Consider the following 19,170-nt stretch of genomic DNA (forward strand, 5'->3'; position numbering starts at 1 on the left):
TGGAACTAATAGAGATAATAGAACAATGGCTACTGAAATTATTGAACCTAACAGATTCTGATGTGATGGATTAATTGAAATGTTTATTTTGACTATGGTTATGACAATAAGATTATCATAATTAGTAATGAGATGGATTAATCGATATGCTTATCTGGAAAAAAAATTGATAGATATATTTCTTAAAGAATTGAAACCTCTCTTTGACTTTTTGTGGAAAGAATAAAGTAATGTTTATGAGATTTGATGATTAAGTAAGATAACTACTGGAGGAAAGTGATTTTATAATATGACTTAAGAGACAGGATTGTTATATATTATAGACTTATAACTGATTTGATCTTTGACAAATGGGAAGTCAATATTTTACTCTTTATTTTTTATTTTTGTTTTTTTTTTCTTTTTTTCTTTTTGTTTAACTATTTTTGATTTTGTTTTTTGTCTTTGAATGTTTTATGATTTTGTCTTGTATGTTTTATGAAAATCTGAATAAAAATTATTGAAAAAAAAAAAAAAAAAAAAAAAACCAGTAGTGATCATCTATTTATTAATCAAACCTCATTTTTTTCAGATCTCTGCAATACGTGTTCTCACTCTCCCTGTTGCTTCTCAGTAAACTCTATGTCAATGTAATCCCACTGGAAATCCAGTTATATCCCTATTTGAATGTTTTCTGTGCTCTGCACACCAATGAAATAAGTGAAACTGTGCTATATATAGTTCCCATAAAAGCCCAATTATATTTAACACAGAAAATTGTAACTTGTTACAAAGGTACTGTTGCATCCAGAGTATCCAAACCCAAGGCCACCTGTAACATGCTGGGTTCACTGGAGATTATCTTCCAAATTTTCTCTTAAGGCAATCTGTCTCTTTACATCTGGTGCTGCCAACCTGGACCCCATGGATAGCATGGTGACCTTGGGAACTTCCGCTAGCCCCTGCAAAACTCTAAGCCCTTCCCCCGTGTCAGGAGGTGGCAACAGTAGTTTCATTTTTCCTCCTTTTGAAAAGTTCATAGAGCTGAAGGAGGAAGCTGAAAGAACATCACTCTTCCCACTTCCTCTTGTATCTCTATGTGCTTTTCAAGGCTCAGAATACCACCTGAGCAGCTGAACAGAAAGTGGAGTGACTAAGATTGTAGGAGGGGAAGGGGAGTGATCTGAGAGCCTGTGAGGAGGAAAACAGAGTGACCGACAGCCATATTGCAGGTTACAGGAGAGATACAGAAAGGTGTGTGTGTGCGCGCACATGTGCATGCATGCACACAGACATTTGATCCAGTAAAATGGATTCTCTTGAAATTATGTGATTTTACCATGGTTCCCACCCCCAAACCACTGTCAATGTTCTTCCATTGACTGAACCATAAAAATCACAGATCCAGTGTTTTCCTGCAACACCATGGTGCAAAAACATGGATCCAAGGCACAGATATTTATGGATCCTAGGAATAGAATTTGCTTGATGGTGCTGGTTCAGATTGCATTCCACTGAACTGGTAGATCAGCCTTTCCCAACCAGTGTGCCTCCAGATGTTGTTGGACCACAACTCCCATCAGCCTCAGCCAGCATTGCCAATCGTCAGGAAAGATGGGAATTGTGGTCCAACAACATCTGAAGGCACACTGGTTGGGAAAGGCTGTGGTAGGTGGTTACAGTCCGTGCTCATTATTTTTCTGCTACCCTTTGCTTTTACCAGTTTGTTTGTCCCCCCCCCAAATAATGATATTACTGTTATTTCTAACAATGCTTTCCTTTTGGAAAGGAAAGTGGTTTTCTCTCTTCCCAGTAATCACCCACCCAATTGTTGGAAGCAGAGCAAGAGCAACTCCTGTTTGGGTCCTTTTGTTTGTATTCCAGAAGATAGAGTTAGGGTCTTCCAGCTGGCTAGGCTTGCCTACCTTTACCTGTGCTCTTCTCTACCTAACTTCCTTCCATTGTAAAATGATATGCTCAGGGGAGCTTATCTGCCCCTCCTTTGTCTTCTTCTTCGACTGTCCGAGGAGAGAGGAAACATCTTTGTCTTTTGCTCTCTCTCCTTAGCCATGAGGACAATAGCCATGTCTGGGCACTGCGCCTCCCACTTAGTTAGAACTAGGTATGCCTTTCCTATGTATTTCTACAAATAAAGTAGCTTTTCTTATTTTACTGGCCAGTCACTGCCTCTCAGCCTCAGAGGAAGGCAATGGTAAACCCCCTCTGAATACCGCTTACCATGAAAACCCTATTCATAGGGTCGCCATATATCATGTATAACGTCTCGCTGTTTACTATAGCTGCCAGAAATTTAAGGGCTAATTTTAAAAGTACGCTTTCATTGGATATAGCTCATAATGGAGCAAATTCATAATTGAATTTTAACTTTTCTATTTTAAGATTTGTGTCTTGTTATTAAATTTATTCTGATTGTATCTTATCCCATTCTTTGCTTGGTTTTGCAAGTTTTTACAAATGTTGTACTGATTTTACTGTTATGTGACTTTTTTGTTTTCGTTATCTGTTGGCCTTTGGCCCTGGAAATAAACTTTTATACTTATACCATATGTCGGAATCGACTTGAAGGCAGCCCATTTCTATTTCCATGTCTCAGTGATATAAATGCAGGGTAAAGGCCTGCTATTTAGGTAAATACACACACTTGCACACATGCAGCTCAGATGCTGAGTATCTCTGCATATTTCCATAACACCCATCTCCCCCTCTGCCTTCTCTTCCTCCCAAGTTTTATTGGATCCCTGGTCAGTCTGTTAGCAAAACAAAGAAGCATGCTGGTCAGTTTTCACAAGTCTGGACAAGGAAAGATTTTTGTCTGAAGCCCTGGAGAACAATGCCAGTTAGGGTAGATGATTCCCTCCCTCTGGTACCCTGATTTTGCAACGCCCCTTCCCTTCCCTCTTCAAGGCCATTGATAGCAAGGAAGTTACAGATTGGGGGTGCAGGCACTGGGGACAGAGAAAACTAGTCTCTCTCTCCGGCTTTTTCAGGGCTTTGCCCAACAGCCTCAACACCTTCTTTCCAGTTTGCTAAAGTAACTCTACAGCAAATAATGAATGTTAAGGGCTACCATGAACTCTTACTTGACAGAAGTTAAAGGGAACACAATAATAATACTGTTATATTCAATGTGGGTTTTTTTTAAAAAAAAAATGGTATCAGGAAGGGCTACAGAAGCTGGCAGCATTCAGGATTGCAATTGGTCTTGCAGCATTCAAGATTGGTCTGCAAAGATAGTGAATGTGCAAACTAAAGAGAAGTCTGGTGCCAAGTTCAATTTTAGGAAATTCTCTTCCATCCCTAATGGATCCGCATCATTTTTCCAAGGGATCAATGCAAAATCACCATAAAATCATATGCCATATCCGTATCCGTAGATGTACATGATTTGTGGGTGGTTTTGTTGTCATTCTATATAAAAATAATGAAGATTTTACATTTGATGGCAAGCACCAGATTTGTGATTTTTACTGTCATCTTTAATTTGAGGACCCTGTGTAAAATCATGCAAATTCAAGAGAATTCATTTTAATTCTACTGGATCTGAATTTCTCACAGACCCATCAGAAAAGCAAAGTGTGTGCACATCCATATATATGCCTTTTCTCTTTCAGTCTGCTAGGTGGGGTGCTCATTCAGCCAGTAATGAAAAAGGAACCCTCTGCAATCAGCAAAACAAGCAAACAAAGAACAGCCCACTCTTACCCGCAGCCAGAAATCACACACAAGGTAAGAAGGCAGACTATCAAACTGGTGCAGTCAAACACACACACACTTACTGGCTGAAAGGGACAGTGCCAGCCAGCCCTGCCCAGTCCCCTTCCTTATAATCTTATATTAATGCATATTAATCTTATATTAGTGCATTTCAAGCGCTAAAAAGTATTTCCCTTAAATTACTTCTGATATTTCTGCCCAAGGGTATGTCAGGTGATACTCTATCAGATACATCACCTTGACACAGATATGTGAAAGGCGATTACATCATCATATTTTTGTTTTTAAATTGTATGGGATGGATCAAGATTCACACTTTATTTAGAATAACACTGAAATCAGTAGGACTTAAATTAGGTCTAGGGATGGAAGGATCTGTCAATTCAGGTCTCTGCATTTCTCATTTTCCCCCATCTTAAATTCAGCTCTTCACATTTCTGCTGTAATTTGTGAATTTTTAAAAAAATCCCCATGAAAACTCATCAACATTTTAGTGCAAATGCCTCCTAACACACACATTTTTGTATGCAGTTTTCACTAATGTACAAATTTTTGCAAGCAATTCCCCCTAATATAATACATTTTTGTATGTTATTTTCACCAATATATTCATTTTTGTTAGGGCTGTGCACCAGATGTGACTCAGCCCCAAACCAAATCAGGCCTATCTAAAGATTCTTGGGTCTTGGCTGAGTTGGGTTGAGACAGCCACAGATGGCTACAGGTCGGAATGGATGACCCAGAATGATCTGGGGCTGTCAGGGGGCAGGGCATCAGGCAGGAAGAAGAGGCAGCCATCAGGCAGAAAACCTACAAACAGGCCAAGCATAAGAAAGTGGGCCCAATTCTGAGGCTCTCCTTCCTGCCTGAGAACTACCCCACAGGATGAATGCCTCCATTCAACAGCAGTTGAGCAGAGGCATAGATCCTATGTTGTATAGATGCTGCTTTGTGAGCAGCACCACATAGCATCCCGCCCTTCTGCTCATCAGCTGTTGAGGCAAGGGAGCAATCCTGCAGGGTGCAGATGCTGCTATGCAGAAACTGACCCCTGCTCTTGGTCAGGAGGGGTGGGGAAGACACAATGTCTCCTTCTCCCTCCCAACCATATGCTTAATTAGGTTTTATTGTTTACCCTAATTAAACTATGAGCCCCGCTCCAAAACTTGTTTGGGAGCTGCTCCAAGGCAGGGAGGATGGCCCCTGGGTTGACTTGGACAGGTCAGCCTGATGCCCCCCCCCGGATCAGAGCCATGAGGTGTATATTTTTTATGCACACTTTCCTTTAATACATTTTTTTGTAATGGTTGGTTGGTTGGAGAACTGCATCACAAAATCCGAATAAGTGTGAATTTCACAAGATGACTGTTTCATTTCTCATATTGTTTTGGAAAGTGTCAGGTTGATAGATACAGCTTTAAATGTGAACTGAACTGAATTTCTCCCCCATCCTTAGTCATGACTAACTTAAAGTCTTAAATATTTAAATAGGCTTACTTCAAAACATGATTAAGTTTGAGTCTAACCCTATAAGAAAAAGAAAGGATACCTATAGCACCTTAGATACAATTTATAATAGTATAAGCTTTCATGAATTACAGACCATGTCATCAGATGCATCATCAGTTGATGCATATGTTAGCTGTCATATAGTAAATTATAGCAAATATGAGTGTGAACTTTCCAGTTAAGTGAAATAAAGTTAACAGACTAACTCTGCAAACTTGTGTACACTTTCCTGGGAATAAGTTGTACTGAAAACATGTGGCTGCTTCTGAATTCATACAATTGTGTTGTAAATAAAATATTTTTTGAAAGCTGTGTTCAAGAAAGCAGATTAATACAGAGGAAAAATCATCTCCATCTTTTGAAAGCCTTAAAGAACTTTTCCATGAAACCGGGGAGGGGAGGGGAGGGGAGGGGAGGGGAGAGAGAGAGAGAGAAGGCTGAATGACCTTTAATCTTGGGTACCCAGATGTTGTCACACTACAGCTCCCATCAAACCCAGCCAGCTTAGCTAATGGCCAAGGATAACAGGAGTTGTAGTGCAACAACATCTGGGGAACTGTGATATATACTAAGCTGAAGCATATTAGAGAGACTTCAAGCCCTTCTCATGAATCCTGATGTTTGGAGAACTATTTTTAAGGTTTTTAAGTATGTAGGGTTTGACTTTGCCTTGTTGGGAAAAGTCAAGTAAAAGCCAATATATAATAGACATAGACAGTATGCAGTATATCAGATTAAATTTCTCAGAAACTAATGGATACAATCACTAAACAAGAGCCTTAATAATACGTCTACAATGATATTAAAAATGTTATAAAAATTATTAAAAAATGGGTGGCCCCACTTCCCCTGCCCATCTGTACTCATTAGTTTAGACTTTCCTGGTTTCTGCCACCTTGGTCATATCTACATTTAAAGCACATAATGTCCCCCCAAAGAATCCCAGGAACTGTAGTTTATCCCTCACAGAGCTACAATTCCCAGCACCCTTAAACTACAGTTCCCAGGGTTCTTTGGGGGAAGCCATGAGCTTTAAATGTGTGTTAAAATGTGCTTTAAATGTATGTTATGGATGTGACCCTTGTTTATTATTCTTTCTTAATGTCTGCCAAAAAGGAAGAAATTGTATTTGCATTTGTAGCTCTGCCTACTTTCACAACAAACCATGTCCGTATCATATGGCAAATTCACACGATCACGTGTGAGATCTTATTTAATATGTCTGTCTGTTTTGTTGTAAGTAACAGTCAGAGGTGGGAATTTGTATTGGGATCACATTCCTTATAAAAATCAGCCTCTGGAACCTAACCTGCTATTTATCCTGGCAGGAAAGCTGCTTTGGGTAAATTGCAACTTTGGGTAAATAGTAGCTTTGGGGATGGAGAGAATTTTTATACAGACTGCAGCAGAAGGGAACAATCAAGTCTGTGCATCATAGTTCTGATCCTGATTTCTTTACAGCTTTAAAAAAAACAAAAACAGGTGAGTACAGTGTGATAACATATTTAATGTAATACGCACTTTGGTCCAAAAGTGGTACTTCCTTTTTACGAAAAACTCTGCCCACTCTGACTTAGGATGCTAGACCCATAATGTTGGCAGGCTCTCTGTCTAACGAAGGACAGTTGCAAGAACTAGCAATGAACTCCTAACCAAATTTGTCATATACTGATTGTGCCGTCATAGCCAAGTTTACAAGTGCCTAGATTTTCCCACTGTCACAGACAAGTCTGAATGAATACTCAAAGCTCATTAGAAGTTAGTGGGCCTAGCCAAACTGCAACACACAATAGCAGGATGGACAAAGCTGCATCAAACAATATGGATCAGGACTAATAACAGTGCCATTGGTTTCCATGCAGCTTCCTATGTGTTGTAACAGATAATTTGTTCTTCTACATTTACATTGGCAGCTGTATTTTAGAATGTGAGAAGAGCCCTGCCGAATCAGACCAAAGGCCCTTCTAGTCCAGCATCCTGTTCTCACAGTGGCCACACCAGATGCCTCTTTTGGGAAGCCCACAAGCAGGACCTGACTGAAAGAGCACTCTCTGCTCCTGTAGTTTCCAGAAACTGGTATTCAGAAGCATACTGCCTCCAATTGTACGGTAGATTACAGCCATCATGGAGAGTAGCCAATGATAGCCCTATCCTCCATGAATTTGTCTAAATCCTCTTTTAAAGCCATCCAAGTTGGTGGCCATCACTTCCTGTGGTGGAAGTGAATTCCAAAGTTTAACTATGTGCTGACTGAAGCAGTACTGTACTGTCTTTTATCTGTCTTGAATATTCCAACATTCAGCTTCACTGGATGTCCACAAGTTACATATCCCTATCCACATTCTCTACACTATGCATAGTCTTGTGCATCTCTATTATGTCACCCCCTTACTTGCCTTTTTTCCCTAAACTAAAAAGCCCCAAATGTTATAATCTTTCCTCCTAGAGTCACTCTAGCCTCTTCATTATTCTGGCTGCCCTTTTCTGAACATTTCCTAGCACCACAACATCCTTTTCAAGTGAGGCAACCGGAATTGTATACACAATATTCCAATCATGGTCCCATCATAGATTTGTATAGCAGCATTATGATATTGGCCGTTTTATTTCCAAGTCCTTTCCTAATGATCCCTAACATGGAATTCAACTTTTCCACAGCTGCTGCACACTGGGTCAACATCGTCATTGATCCATCTACTATGACTCCCAAAGTCTCATTCCTGGAGACCCCACCATTGTACTTGTGAAATTAGCTGTTTTTTTGGCCCAATGTGCATCATTTTACACTTGTTTCCACTTAATTACATTTCCATTTCACTGTGTATTCACCCAGTTTGGAGAGATCCTTTTGGATCTCTTTGTTTTAACCACACTGAACAATTTGGCAACATCAAACTTGGCTAATAATGGAAGACTGATGGATGTTAGTTTTAAGTCTCTTTCCCCACAGAGACCTGTTTATAATCATTATAAAACTCAATCTGTAAAAATAGCTTGGATGCTGAAATTTAGGTTGTGTTTCTATGATTCTCTCTCCTCACCTTTATATGTAGTAAAATATGTAGTAAAAGCAGGAACAGGACTTGAGTGCTCCCTCCCCTGGATCACTGCACTGCACATAGAATTTAATGTTTGAATCAGAACATGCAAATATGTATATGTATTCTCATGTATGCATACCTGCGCATTGGTGACAAAGAAAGAACCGTTGGTTCCCTACCTGAAAGGCAGTTCTGTGTTGCTGGACAGAAACTCATCAGCTCCACCTTGTGTTCTGATAAGAACATGGGAGAGGTGGAGTCAAGGTATGAAGAATTGCAGGGCAAGACATGCTGCCCTGAGCTTGAGCAAGTTGATACTCTTCATTCTTTCAGCCGGAAACCAGAGACTTTGGATGGAATGGCCTTGGCAGTGGACACCCCACCCTAGGAGACTGATGTCATCTCTCTGAAAGGATGGCCTTTCTGCAGATGTTGGAGGCTGGACCACCACATCATTGCTTTCTGGAGGTCTGGAGAAATATAAATCTGGATATGTTGCTTGGCAGCAATGGCATCCTGAAAAGGTAGGAGAGCCCACTGTAACTTAGGGGAATGGTGCTTGGTCCATGGTGTCACTTGTGAGGCTGACACCAGGAGGCCCAGCACCCTTGTCAGAAACATGAGATCTGTGTGTTTGGAGCATGATAGGAGTCGGGCTACAGCCCTGATACTTTGAACTGTTGTGTGAAAACAAAACTGTGCCCTCAGTAGTGTCCAGAAAGGCCCCCAGATGAGTTAGTGTTTGAGCTGGATATGTGACTTTTTTTGAAAGTTCACTAGAAAGCAGTGGTCTTGTAGGCAATCCAGTGTAGTTTGCAGATCTAGAAGAGCCCTCTGTCTGGATGGGGAACAAATCAGTAAATTGTCCAGGTAGGGGTAAATATGGATGCCCTGGAGGTGGAGATGCGCCACCAGGGCAACCATGATCTTTGTAAATACCCTCGGGGCTGATGCCAACCCAAAGGGAAGGGCCCAAAACTGTGTTGGCCATTGCAGAAAAAAGAGAAACATCCAATGCTCTGGATAAATGGGTTCATGAAGATAAGCCTCTCTCATGTCTACTGACATGAGGACATCTTGAGGATGTAGAGCTTCCCTGATGAAGACCAATGTTTCCATTCTGAACTTCCTGTACACAACCCACTGATTCAGAAATCTGAGGTCAAGGACGGCTCTCCAGGCATTTCGATCCTTCTTCGGGAACACAAAGAATATTGAGTAGACACCAAAGAAGGACCTGTCTGGAGGCACCGGATTGATGGCCACCACGGAGAGCAGATGAAGGATAGCCTTCTGAATGATGTCCCTCTTCTCCTGAGAATTGGAAACTGGAGAAGGAAGAAATTGGGAGAGTGGTCGGGCGCAGAAATCTAGTTTGTGGGATGGTGTTTAGAACCCATCTGTTGGTGGCTGAAGATACCCAAGCTGGAAAAAAGTGCTATAGTCTGCCCCCAACTTCTGGGACTATGGTGTCATTATGATTGCTGATTCTGTCCACCCTTACTGGGCATGGAAGGCTTGGAGTTTTCCTGAAAACATGGAGAAAAGCAGGGTATGTTCCAGTTGCCAGTGGTTGGTCTGGTATCCTTATAACTTGACAATAAGTGGGAACCACAAAAGGAATTACTCAGCTGGTTTGATGAGCACCTGCAAGGAAAACGCCTGTCATCTCTGTGCGAGGAAATGAAAACCTTTCTCTTATCCTGTTATTCCACCAGAACATCTTTCAATGCCTCTTCACCGAAGAGCTTTCCTCCTGTATAAGGAGCCGTGGAGAGGTTGACTCTTGAGGTGTTATCTGCATCCCAATGCTTCCATAAGGTCCTCCTGGTCACCACATCCACTACAAGGGACCATGCCACAAACTGGGTGGCATCCAGAGTTGCATCTGCCACACAGGCAGCCATCCTAGAAATTTTCAGCAGGGTCTTGCCTAAATGATCCTGATCCTAGTTGGGATTTTCAATTAAATCATCTAGCCAAACTAAGGCTGCATGACTGAAGATAGAAGCAGAGCAGGATACACGCATGGTCAAGGTGCAGCTTCATTCACTCTATGTATGGAAATAATCCAAGCGCCTCTCATTAGGATCTTTGAGCTGAGCATCCCCATCTTTTGGCAGGACATTTTTGGCCATGAGAGCCAAAACAGGGCGGTCAATGGCTGGAATTTTAAATGTCTGTAAACGTGGAGTTATAAAGTTTATTAGCGAAAGAACCTCTTTTTTATACTGAAGGCGGGTATCCCATACAGCTTTAGTAAAAGCCTTAAAAGAGTTAGGTACTGAAATACATTTAACTGGGGCTTTTGGTTCAGGTACCACTGCCTTTCCTTTCGACTGGGCTGCAGGCAGGTCAGTAGGAGGAGAATTAAGTTCTAGAGTGGTCAGTACTCTGTGCAGCAGTGGAACAAAATAAGAGTCATGGAACAGGTGATGGGGTGTGTGTTCCTCCCCCATGGAGCCCTCACTCCATTCCCATCTCTCCAACCCAGGATCTATAAAAGGGTCAAGAGGATCTGCATGTATAGAAAGTGTGACCTGATCATTCCTGAAGGAGGTGACCCTGGTCAAACCCCTATCCAAAGCAAAGGGGTTAGGAGAACTTGAGGTAGAGGCATGTTCTGTGGAAGTATGGGCTTGCCTATGATTAGAGCAATTCAGGTGTGTCAGCAACTGTCTAGGAGGCCTGGCCTGCAATGAGGAAGGTGCACCAGGGTCTGCAGAACCATGAGGCACATTGTGTTGTGGTTCAGAAGCATCAGGAGGGGGAGGGGAGGCCCCTAAATGAGAAAATAATTCCCCCATTAGGGCTTCTTTAATTTGTCTCAGTATGTTGGTACTAAGGAGGAACTCTTGGTCAGCGTCATCAAAACCCTGAGTATAGGATGAAGGCTGTCTGACTTCAGATAAGGCTGAAGGGGTCTGTTGAGCTAGTGGGGGAGACTCCGGAAAGATCAGAAAATCTTCTTCTCCAGAGGTATAAGGAGATGGAGACCACTGCTTTTGAATTTGAGCCTCTGTATCACCATGGCAGTGGGAAAGGCACCCCTCCCTTTCTGTGCTTTGCAGCCACGATGTGCAGGGAAATACTTGCTGTTCATAGCATGAGACAGATGGCTCCAATGTGTGTGTCTTTTTGGCTACTAGGGCTTGGTTTTGGCCATTGGGGGGGCTCCAAATGTCTGTGCTTCGGCTTGGCCTTACGGGCTGCAGGAAGTGCAGCAGCTGTGGATGGCCTCTGTTAAATGACCGCCGGACACTATTCCCACGGTCCTCGTTGAGGTAAAAGAGGCCAGCGGAGTGCAACGCACGTGCCCAAAATGAAGGTGCGGTGGACTCAGGTAGAAGGAGTTGGTTGCATGCAAAGGGAAGACACGATGTTTTCGTTCTCTCCCCCCCCCCCCCCGCCGAACAAGGCTGAGATAGGAGTAGCAAGCAGAGAAAGGGAAAGGACGGGAAAACACAGAAAACAATCACTGGAACAATATAGCTGGAGAAAAGGGAGGAAGAAAGGGCTTTAGAAAGAGAAAATAGTTAATAAGAAGAAAAAACCTGAGGAAAAATGGGAGCAAAGGCAGAATGCGACCAGTATGATGGAAGCAGGAAAGCGAACGGAGGAATGCTGGGAGCCACCTAATTCCCTCAACTTGTCTTCTCTGTCTGCGGCTGCAAGGTAAAACTATAACCCAAGCTGATGAGTTTTTCCAGCAACACAAGAAAGGACCAAAGCTCTTTTCCCAGTTTCATAACACACAGAGATAAGTACTGTTTGAATGGACCTTTATTAATGAACAAATACAAATAAGTAACAGGCCCAGAGCGTATTAACTGAGTTGCTTTTAAAATGTATTATTATTATCGTGTAATAGCGAGAAAGTTAGTTTGGCTTGAATCACCTTTGCGAATACATCTGCCAGGAAGGCTGCCAGTGTGACCAACAGACCATGTGCAGCATTCAGATCAGGCAACAAGCACTACATTCACACAACTGCACATGGGAAATTTTAATGTGCATTTTTTCTTGAAGTAAAGTAAAAAATAAATATCACTTACTTCAATATTTGTAATAACCATTTCTCTAAACACATAAGCAATGGTGCAATCTTCAGATCGACACTTGACACGGAACTTGCCATAATCCATAATGTCTGGAGGATCAGGCCAATATTGATGGCATTTGGTCTAACACAAAAGAAAAGAAAAACTCATTTTCCATCCAGACACATCTATACCTCCTATAGAAATCTTAGAAGGTTGCACACCCGATATTAATAATGTACTTAGTACATACCAAATACAAACTGGCATGCAACCAGCCAGCATAACGAATGATGGAAACTGTAGTCCACAACATTTGGAGGGCACCACGTTGCATTTTATAGTTTTCTGTGAAGACTGCATCACCTGCTGCTGCTACTACTGCTGCTGTCATCATGAGTCAGATTATTGCAAATAATAGTACTTACAGCTTCTAATTTTAATCTTGCCAGATTCAGTTCATAGTCCTACAAAATCATGTTTAGCTGTTATGAAGAAAATTGTTCTAACTTCTGCTGGTGTATTTTGATTGATTCCCTGCTCTTTTATATCATAACAATTATCAAACTGTCATTGTTTTATTGCCGTTAAGTGTTCACTGCCTTGAACATTTTATGGAAAGGTGGGATAAAAATGTTTTAAACTAACAAAAAACACTATAGTTGTAGCTAATGATTGTGACCTTCACTTTCAGGACTACAAAATTTCACAAACAGGAGCTTATTATACCACCTCCTCCTCCCCCGCCGCCCAAGTTACTCTGAAGAATGAAGAAGAAAACTAGCAAACTAGCAAACCACATTTCAATTTACATGCAAATCTCACACACAAACTTCCAGAAAAATCTGCCTACCCGCCCTCGTTCTGTAAGGGTTGTCAACATGATAATCAATGATAATCTGTGATCCCAAACTGCTTGCCAGAAATGCCCACAGGTGTGTGGAAGAGGGCCTTGAGTGGCCATGTATTTGTTCATAATGCCAGCGGGAGGAATTTCCATCTACCAGAAGAAAGAAAGCTGCTTATAAAGTTGACTTTTAATCACATATTTTTCAAAGCATTTCTAGTAACAAATGCAAGAGAGTAAAAATCAAAACAAATTAATAATACAAAAACTTTCAAGTTATCCTCAAATGCTGCATCACCAATCACCTGACCAAACCAAAACTGGTAGGAAAAGTACAATCACAGATAGCACTGGTTTGCATGTAATGATGAACCATGGCTTAGTGATACATGGATGGACCTCAGCAAGTCCAAATAAAGCTCCGAGTTCACATGTGCACACATTTCCCCTTCCAACCAAAATTTTGCTTTCAGTTTCAAAGAACTTTGGCTTAGCATTATGTGCTAAATAGAAACAGGAATAGCCAAACCATGATTTGAAGTTGGCTTTAGACAGTGTCTGCTTCAGACCAAGATTACTGGTTCACACACAATACTAAACTGAGGTCTTTTGAAACTTAAAGTATTCTTGGCAGAAGTCATCCTCCCAGCCGCAAGGGGAAAGCAGAGGGGAGGCTTATCCATGTAGCACTAATCCATGGTTTCATTACATGCAAACAACACACAGGCTCTCCCCAAATGGTTCACAACTAGCACGAATAAAGCTAAGTTACCTGATCTATCTAAGCTTAATCAAAAATACATTTTTCAAACATTAAACCTGGGCAACTATGCAAGACCTTTTCTATTTTGTTCCACTTTGATTCCTCAGCTGTTAGTCAACAATCAAACAGCACAGTATCAGAAAGCTGAGTTATTTGATGCAATGTTCTCTCATAATGACACAGAAGTGAGGTGGTCAGCTTCCTTAGGAAATGACTTGATTAGGGAGTTGAATAATATATAGTAAATTTAATTTTGTGCTTCAGAATGTAAAATTTCAAATATGCATACTGTTTTGTTCAGAGACACAAGAGTAATTCTTTCCCAGGTGATGCAAACATAGGATTCTGCGATAAAGAAGCAATGGTAGTCAATTTAGAAAAGCCAAGGATTTAATTATGAATGGTGTTTAGGAAAAAGATTACCAAAGAGATTAGTTATTCCCACAATCCTAGGGGTGTAATTGTAACTATAGCACCTTGGGAGGACTTATTCAGTCTGCAATTGCCATCTTGGAACTGAGTCTACAAACTGACCTCATGGGTACATATCCCCCTCACTCCCTGCTTTGTGCAACATCTTGTGTGATGGAGAGAACTCAAAATCTTGCCACACTTTTGTGATCTTTTGGTTGGTCCCAATGAAGGCTCTGTCCAACTGTAAATTTTAGATTTATTTTTTTATGGATCAATACTGCGACCTTTGCTTTTTAATTTAAGTATGGCATTCTTTAGAATTGTAAAACATGTCTGTATTACTTACATTCACATAATTTGCATTTATATAATCATCATTTCCTTTCAGTATTACTCGGGTGGTATCATCTGGGAAGAGGAAAAATAGTAACTAGGTTGCATAAATTAGTATTGCTTTTCTTAAAGAGATATAACAGTATACATCTTTAAATCACAGTGGTGGGGGAATCCATTAGTTGTACAATATGCTCTGCAGACCCTCTATTTTGAGAACTTAAGTAAATGACAAAATGTACCAGCCTATAAGATAGGTAACAATGGAATGTATTACGGTTGTGCATTGGATTCAGTTCAGTCCTGAATGTTGACCTGAAGTGGCTGCTTCAGAAAGATTTGGGGCTTTCAGAACAAAGCAGGGATGCTCCAAAGGGCCCCAAATAAAAGCAGAAACTTCTGAAGTGATTTGGGGTGCCTCAGAGATTCAGAATTTTAAAAAGTGCAGGCAGTAGGTTTGGCAAAAGCGAAAGATTTCTCCCCCAGCTTGCCATGTAAGGAAAATGCCAGTATGGGGAGATAGGAAACCCCTTTTTCACTTATAGGTCTAGCTTCTAATCAGAGGGAAAGATTTTACCAGGGATCTCCAATCAAAGCGTATTGGGGAGGATCTGTTCTGTGCTCTTTGCTAGATCTGCTAGTGCTGCTTGCTTGAACAATATTTAACGGTCAAATCTTCTGCATTTGCCACAGGCCCACACATCTACGTCAGTCCTGTCAAATCAGTTTGCACTTCATTTCTGTGACTTTTAATGCCAATTGAGCAGATCAGAAGCGTGAAGCTATTGTTCCACCATTCATCCTAACCCTCTGGCTCCTGCATCTATACTTCTGACATTTGGCAGGTTTCTTATTGAGGGGCAACTCTGTGATTTTCACTATTTTCATAAAATTGATCACAAAACAATAGGGGAGATTAAGTGAACACTTTTTTAACCACTCCGAAACTGAAAAGGTCTTTATCGCAGGAAAACTACTGCAGCTATCCTTTTGAAATTTGGCAATATTCATTCCCTTACACCTGCAAATTTAATAAAATTCAGTCAAAAATAAATAGTTATAGACTGTTCCATTATAAGATATAATAATCAAATGGTAATGTGCCCAGAACAAAAAAGTCTGCACCTATTTGACTGGAATTTAGCAGACTAAAGGACAGGCTGATCAGGAGGGGCTATTATGCCTGTAAATTTTCTCTATTTCTGTAAAAAAGAAGAAGTTATAGCCAGTTTTTGAATCCTCCATGATAGTGAATGGGGAGACATGAAGCTTCAGCTTCCTCAAATCAGGCAACCTCAAAATTGCTCCAAGCTGAATCAGGTTGCTTTCTAAGCGTTGAATCAGAGTTTGAATGTAATGCATCAATAAAGCAATACTATACAACAATGCTTCAAAAATAAAATACAACATGGTGGGAAACGACAAAAAACCCCACACAATCTAAGGCTGGCAAGAGGGTGGAGGAACAGAGGAAAACACTTTTTTCTTTTTTCCAACCCTTCTGAAATTTCCCCCTGCTGTACTGTATATAAGAGCTGGGATTGGTCAACCACTTGTTCCAGCAGGCTCCTGCATGCTGCACGAAAGGCAGTTATTTAAGCGGTGCCTGGAGTTGGTGCTATAGGGGAGATTGTACCAGCCATCCTGCTGGCTGTTGGGTAACTGTCCAAGACACAGGAGTTCTGCTGGAATGACTAATTGGCAATTCCACTTGTCTCTCTCTCCTTTTCAGGTTCCCCCACATCCCCAATGCTATTCAATAAAGGATTTGACTTTGACAGAAGTACAGTAGGGCCCCATTCATACAGCGGGTTACATTCCAGACCCCTGCCAAAAAGTGGGGCCCTACTATATTATATAATACACACTAAGAAACACACACCAGGCAATCCAGGCAATATAGCTGTAGCGCGGGGAGCTCCAGCCACTGTGCTCCAGCTGTAGCACGGAGAGCCCCCGCGCTACAGCTGATCACTGTCAGCTAGAGCGTGGCGACTGGAGCTCCCCATGCTACAGCTGATCGCCCCACTGGCGCCGCCATATTAGCGGAATGCCGAAAAGCGGGGCCCAATTGTATTGTTTCTTTCTTGCTAGGGAGTGGTAGATAGGTATCCCTTTCCTCCAACCTAATTTAAGTTGGTCTCAGGATGGGACTGTGAAAGAAGAGCAAGGAGTTTCATGGGCTTAGGGGCATTGCTCCCTCCTGTCTCTGCTCACTTATGCTCCCCAAGTGTTAGGGTGCAGGCTTTCAAGGTGCACATGGAATGGATGCTGCTACCAGGGAATATGAAGTAGCCATTTGGGATGGTGGGAGAGGAGTGATGCTGAGTGAAGGGTGGGGAGGGCAATGAGTCCTGCTGGGATGCTATTTGGTACAGCTGGCCTATCAGGTAAAATAATTAGGGGGTGGATTGCTCATGTAGGTTGCCAGAAGGAGTGTGTCAAAGAATTGATTGGCTTAGGTGTGCCTGGATATGGGTGTGGTGGTGGGGGAAAAGGCTCACCCCTTTTCTAGTCTGGACTCATACCCTGGATTTGAAACAGGAATCTCAGCACAAAAGGCGTACATTGTTTCATCAGACTAGGGCTCCCTCTTGCAATCCCTGTGCTCCTGACATCAATGTGGCTGGCAGTAGGGGCAAGACAAATGACGCACAATGTGTTCAGGCTCCTGTCAGCTGTGATGGCTGAGGGGTTAGGGAATTATTCTGTAGAGTTTGCAAAGGGTTTCAGTTTTTCAGACATTCAGACAAATGTGAGCAGGGCATTTCCATCCTTCAGTCTGGTGGGATTCAACCCCCCAATTTCTGCTTTCCAGCCCCACACCCCATGGAATGGGCAACTGGAGGATACTGTTGTCAGTGTATTCTTCTGGCTGCCTTTGCTGGTTTTTTTCTGGCCTTCCCTTGGTTGCATGGTAAAAGGGCATTTCCCTCTGAATGGGTGTTGAACCACTGACCCATGATCCATGGGAGCTGGGTATACTTTGTGCAGGCCCGCTATACAGGGAACTATATGCTCTACTAGTGCACCAGTCATGTAGACATGGCATAAGGCAAGTTTAGGCCCATTTACAACTAATTTTAAACACCCTAAATAATTGGGTAACAATCTGGTAACTACTTTTGCTTACCTAGGGAATATCCTGAACATGTAGAAGCCACATTATTTTTGGGTGGTCCCATCTCACTTTCAGACTGATAGGCATGGAATTACCCATGTTTGGCACTACAGGAAATGATTTTGAAAAGATAATTAACACTCACATGGTAAAACATCTTTGTACCGATTTTTGTCCATGTTTTGAGGTAGCTTTGCGGAAGTAACAGCTAGTCCTGGCTTTTTTCTGTAAAGTTGCTGAAATAAAATAAGAAATCTTCAATAAATAATATAGTAAGGTATCAAGGATCAAATTCAGTCATGAGAAATGTAAAATATTTCCCCACAAATGAACAACCGGCAGTATCTAGTCCCTGAGGATGGCATCTTGAGCATGGTGCTTGGCCCTAGAATTTGAAGTGCTCTTGTAATTACAGAGACTTCACATCTCTGGCCAGACCTTGGCTCTTCTGATCATACGATCCACTTAGACATTCTCTTAATTACACAAATTAAGCTACATTTTATTTTGGCGGCCTGTTCCAAAGTGTTTGCCCATAAATGACAATGTAGGGGTAGGTGCTTATAGAGGAGCGTCACTGGGCAGGAAGGGGTACTTCATCCTGTGCTTGCTCATCAAGCCTCTGCTGCATCCTCTCTGCTCCAGTGCCCCCCATCCTAGTCCAGGCTATTGTTATGAACAGCTCTATTTCAATTAAAACAAGAGAAAAAACCATAATAAAGAACTACCCCCCTCCAGTTGCAAGAACAGGAATTGACATGGAGCAATTCACATGCTACGAATAAGGAAATTGCTTATTGATCCCTCAGCTGAGATCAAAAGGAAGCAAGAAAAGTGACAGTCTGTGAGCCATAAGCTTATTTGAAGCTGCCAGGAACTTTTGTTGAATGAAGTATACCTTTTGAGTAGATATGATTTTGACCATGGGGAATGGTATATTTAGAACAATTAAAAAGTGTTTTAATTCTTCTTCCAGCTAATTATGGAAAAGTGTTGCCTCAGCAGAGTTCTCAAAGAACTCAAATGTGAAATTGCTGATCTGCTAACTAAAATATGTAACTTGTCCCTTGGGTCCTCCTCCGTGCCTGAGGACTGGAAAGTGGCAAATGTAACGCCAATCTTCAAAAAGGGATCCAGAGGGGATCCCGGAAATTACAGGCCAGTTAGCTTAACTTCTGTCCCTGGGAAACTGGTAGAAAGTATTATTAAAGCTAGATTAACTAAGCACATAGAAGAACAAGCCTTGCTGAAGCAGAGCCAGCACGGCTTCTGCAAGGGAAAGTCCTGTCTCAGTAACCTATTAGAATTCTTTGAGAGTGTCAACAAGCATATAGATAGAGGTGATCCAGTGGACATAGTGTACTTAGACTTCCAAAAAGCGTTTGACA

General features: G+C 41.7%; 1 protein-coding gene across 14 annotated transcripts in view; it reads right to left on the reverse strand.

Moving 5' to 3' along the window:
* The window catches only part of PTPN3 (protein tyrosine phosphatase non-receptor type 3), a 229,171-nt gene that overhangs the window by 20,498 nt on the left and 189,503 nt on the right, over window positions 1–19,170 (reverse strand). For all 14 annotated transcript variants that reach the window (XR_009758410.1, XR_009758412.1, XR_009758411.1 and 11 more), the window contains 4 exons: window positions 17,928–18,018; window positions 14,675–14,736; window positions 13,158–13,304; window positions 12,320–12,448 (listed from right to left, as the gene is read on the reverse strand). Coding sequence is in view for 11 of the 14 variants with exons in the window: in XM_061589650.1 (XP_061445634.1) it covers window positions 12,320–12,448; window positions 13,158–13,304; window positions 14,675–14,736; window positions 17,928–18,018 (429 nt within the window). In the remaining 3 variants the exon portion in view is untranslated. The remainder of the gene's footprint in view (window positions 1–12,319; window positions 12,449–13,157; window positions 13,305–14,674; window positions 14,737–17,927; window positions 18,019–19,170) is intronic.

This window comes from Rhineura floridana, chromosome 11 (assembly GCF_030035675.1).
Source record: "Rhineura floridana isolate rRhiFlo1 chromosome 11, rRhiFlo1.hap2, whole genome shotgun sequence".
NCBI lineage: Eukaryota > Metazoa > Chordata > Lepidosauria > Squamata > Rhineuridae > Rhineura > Rhineura floridana.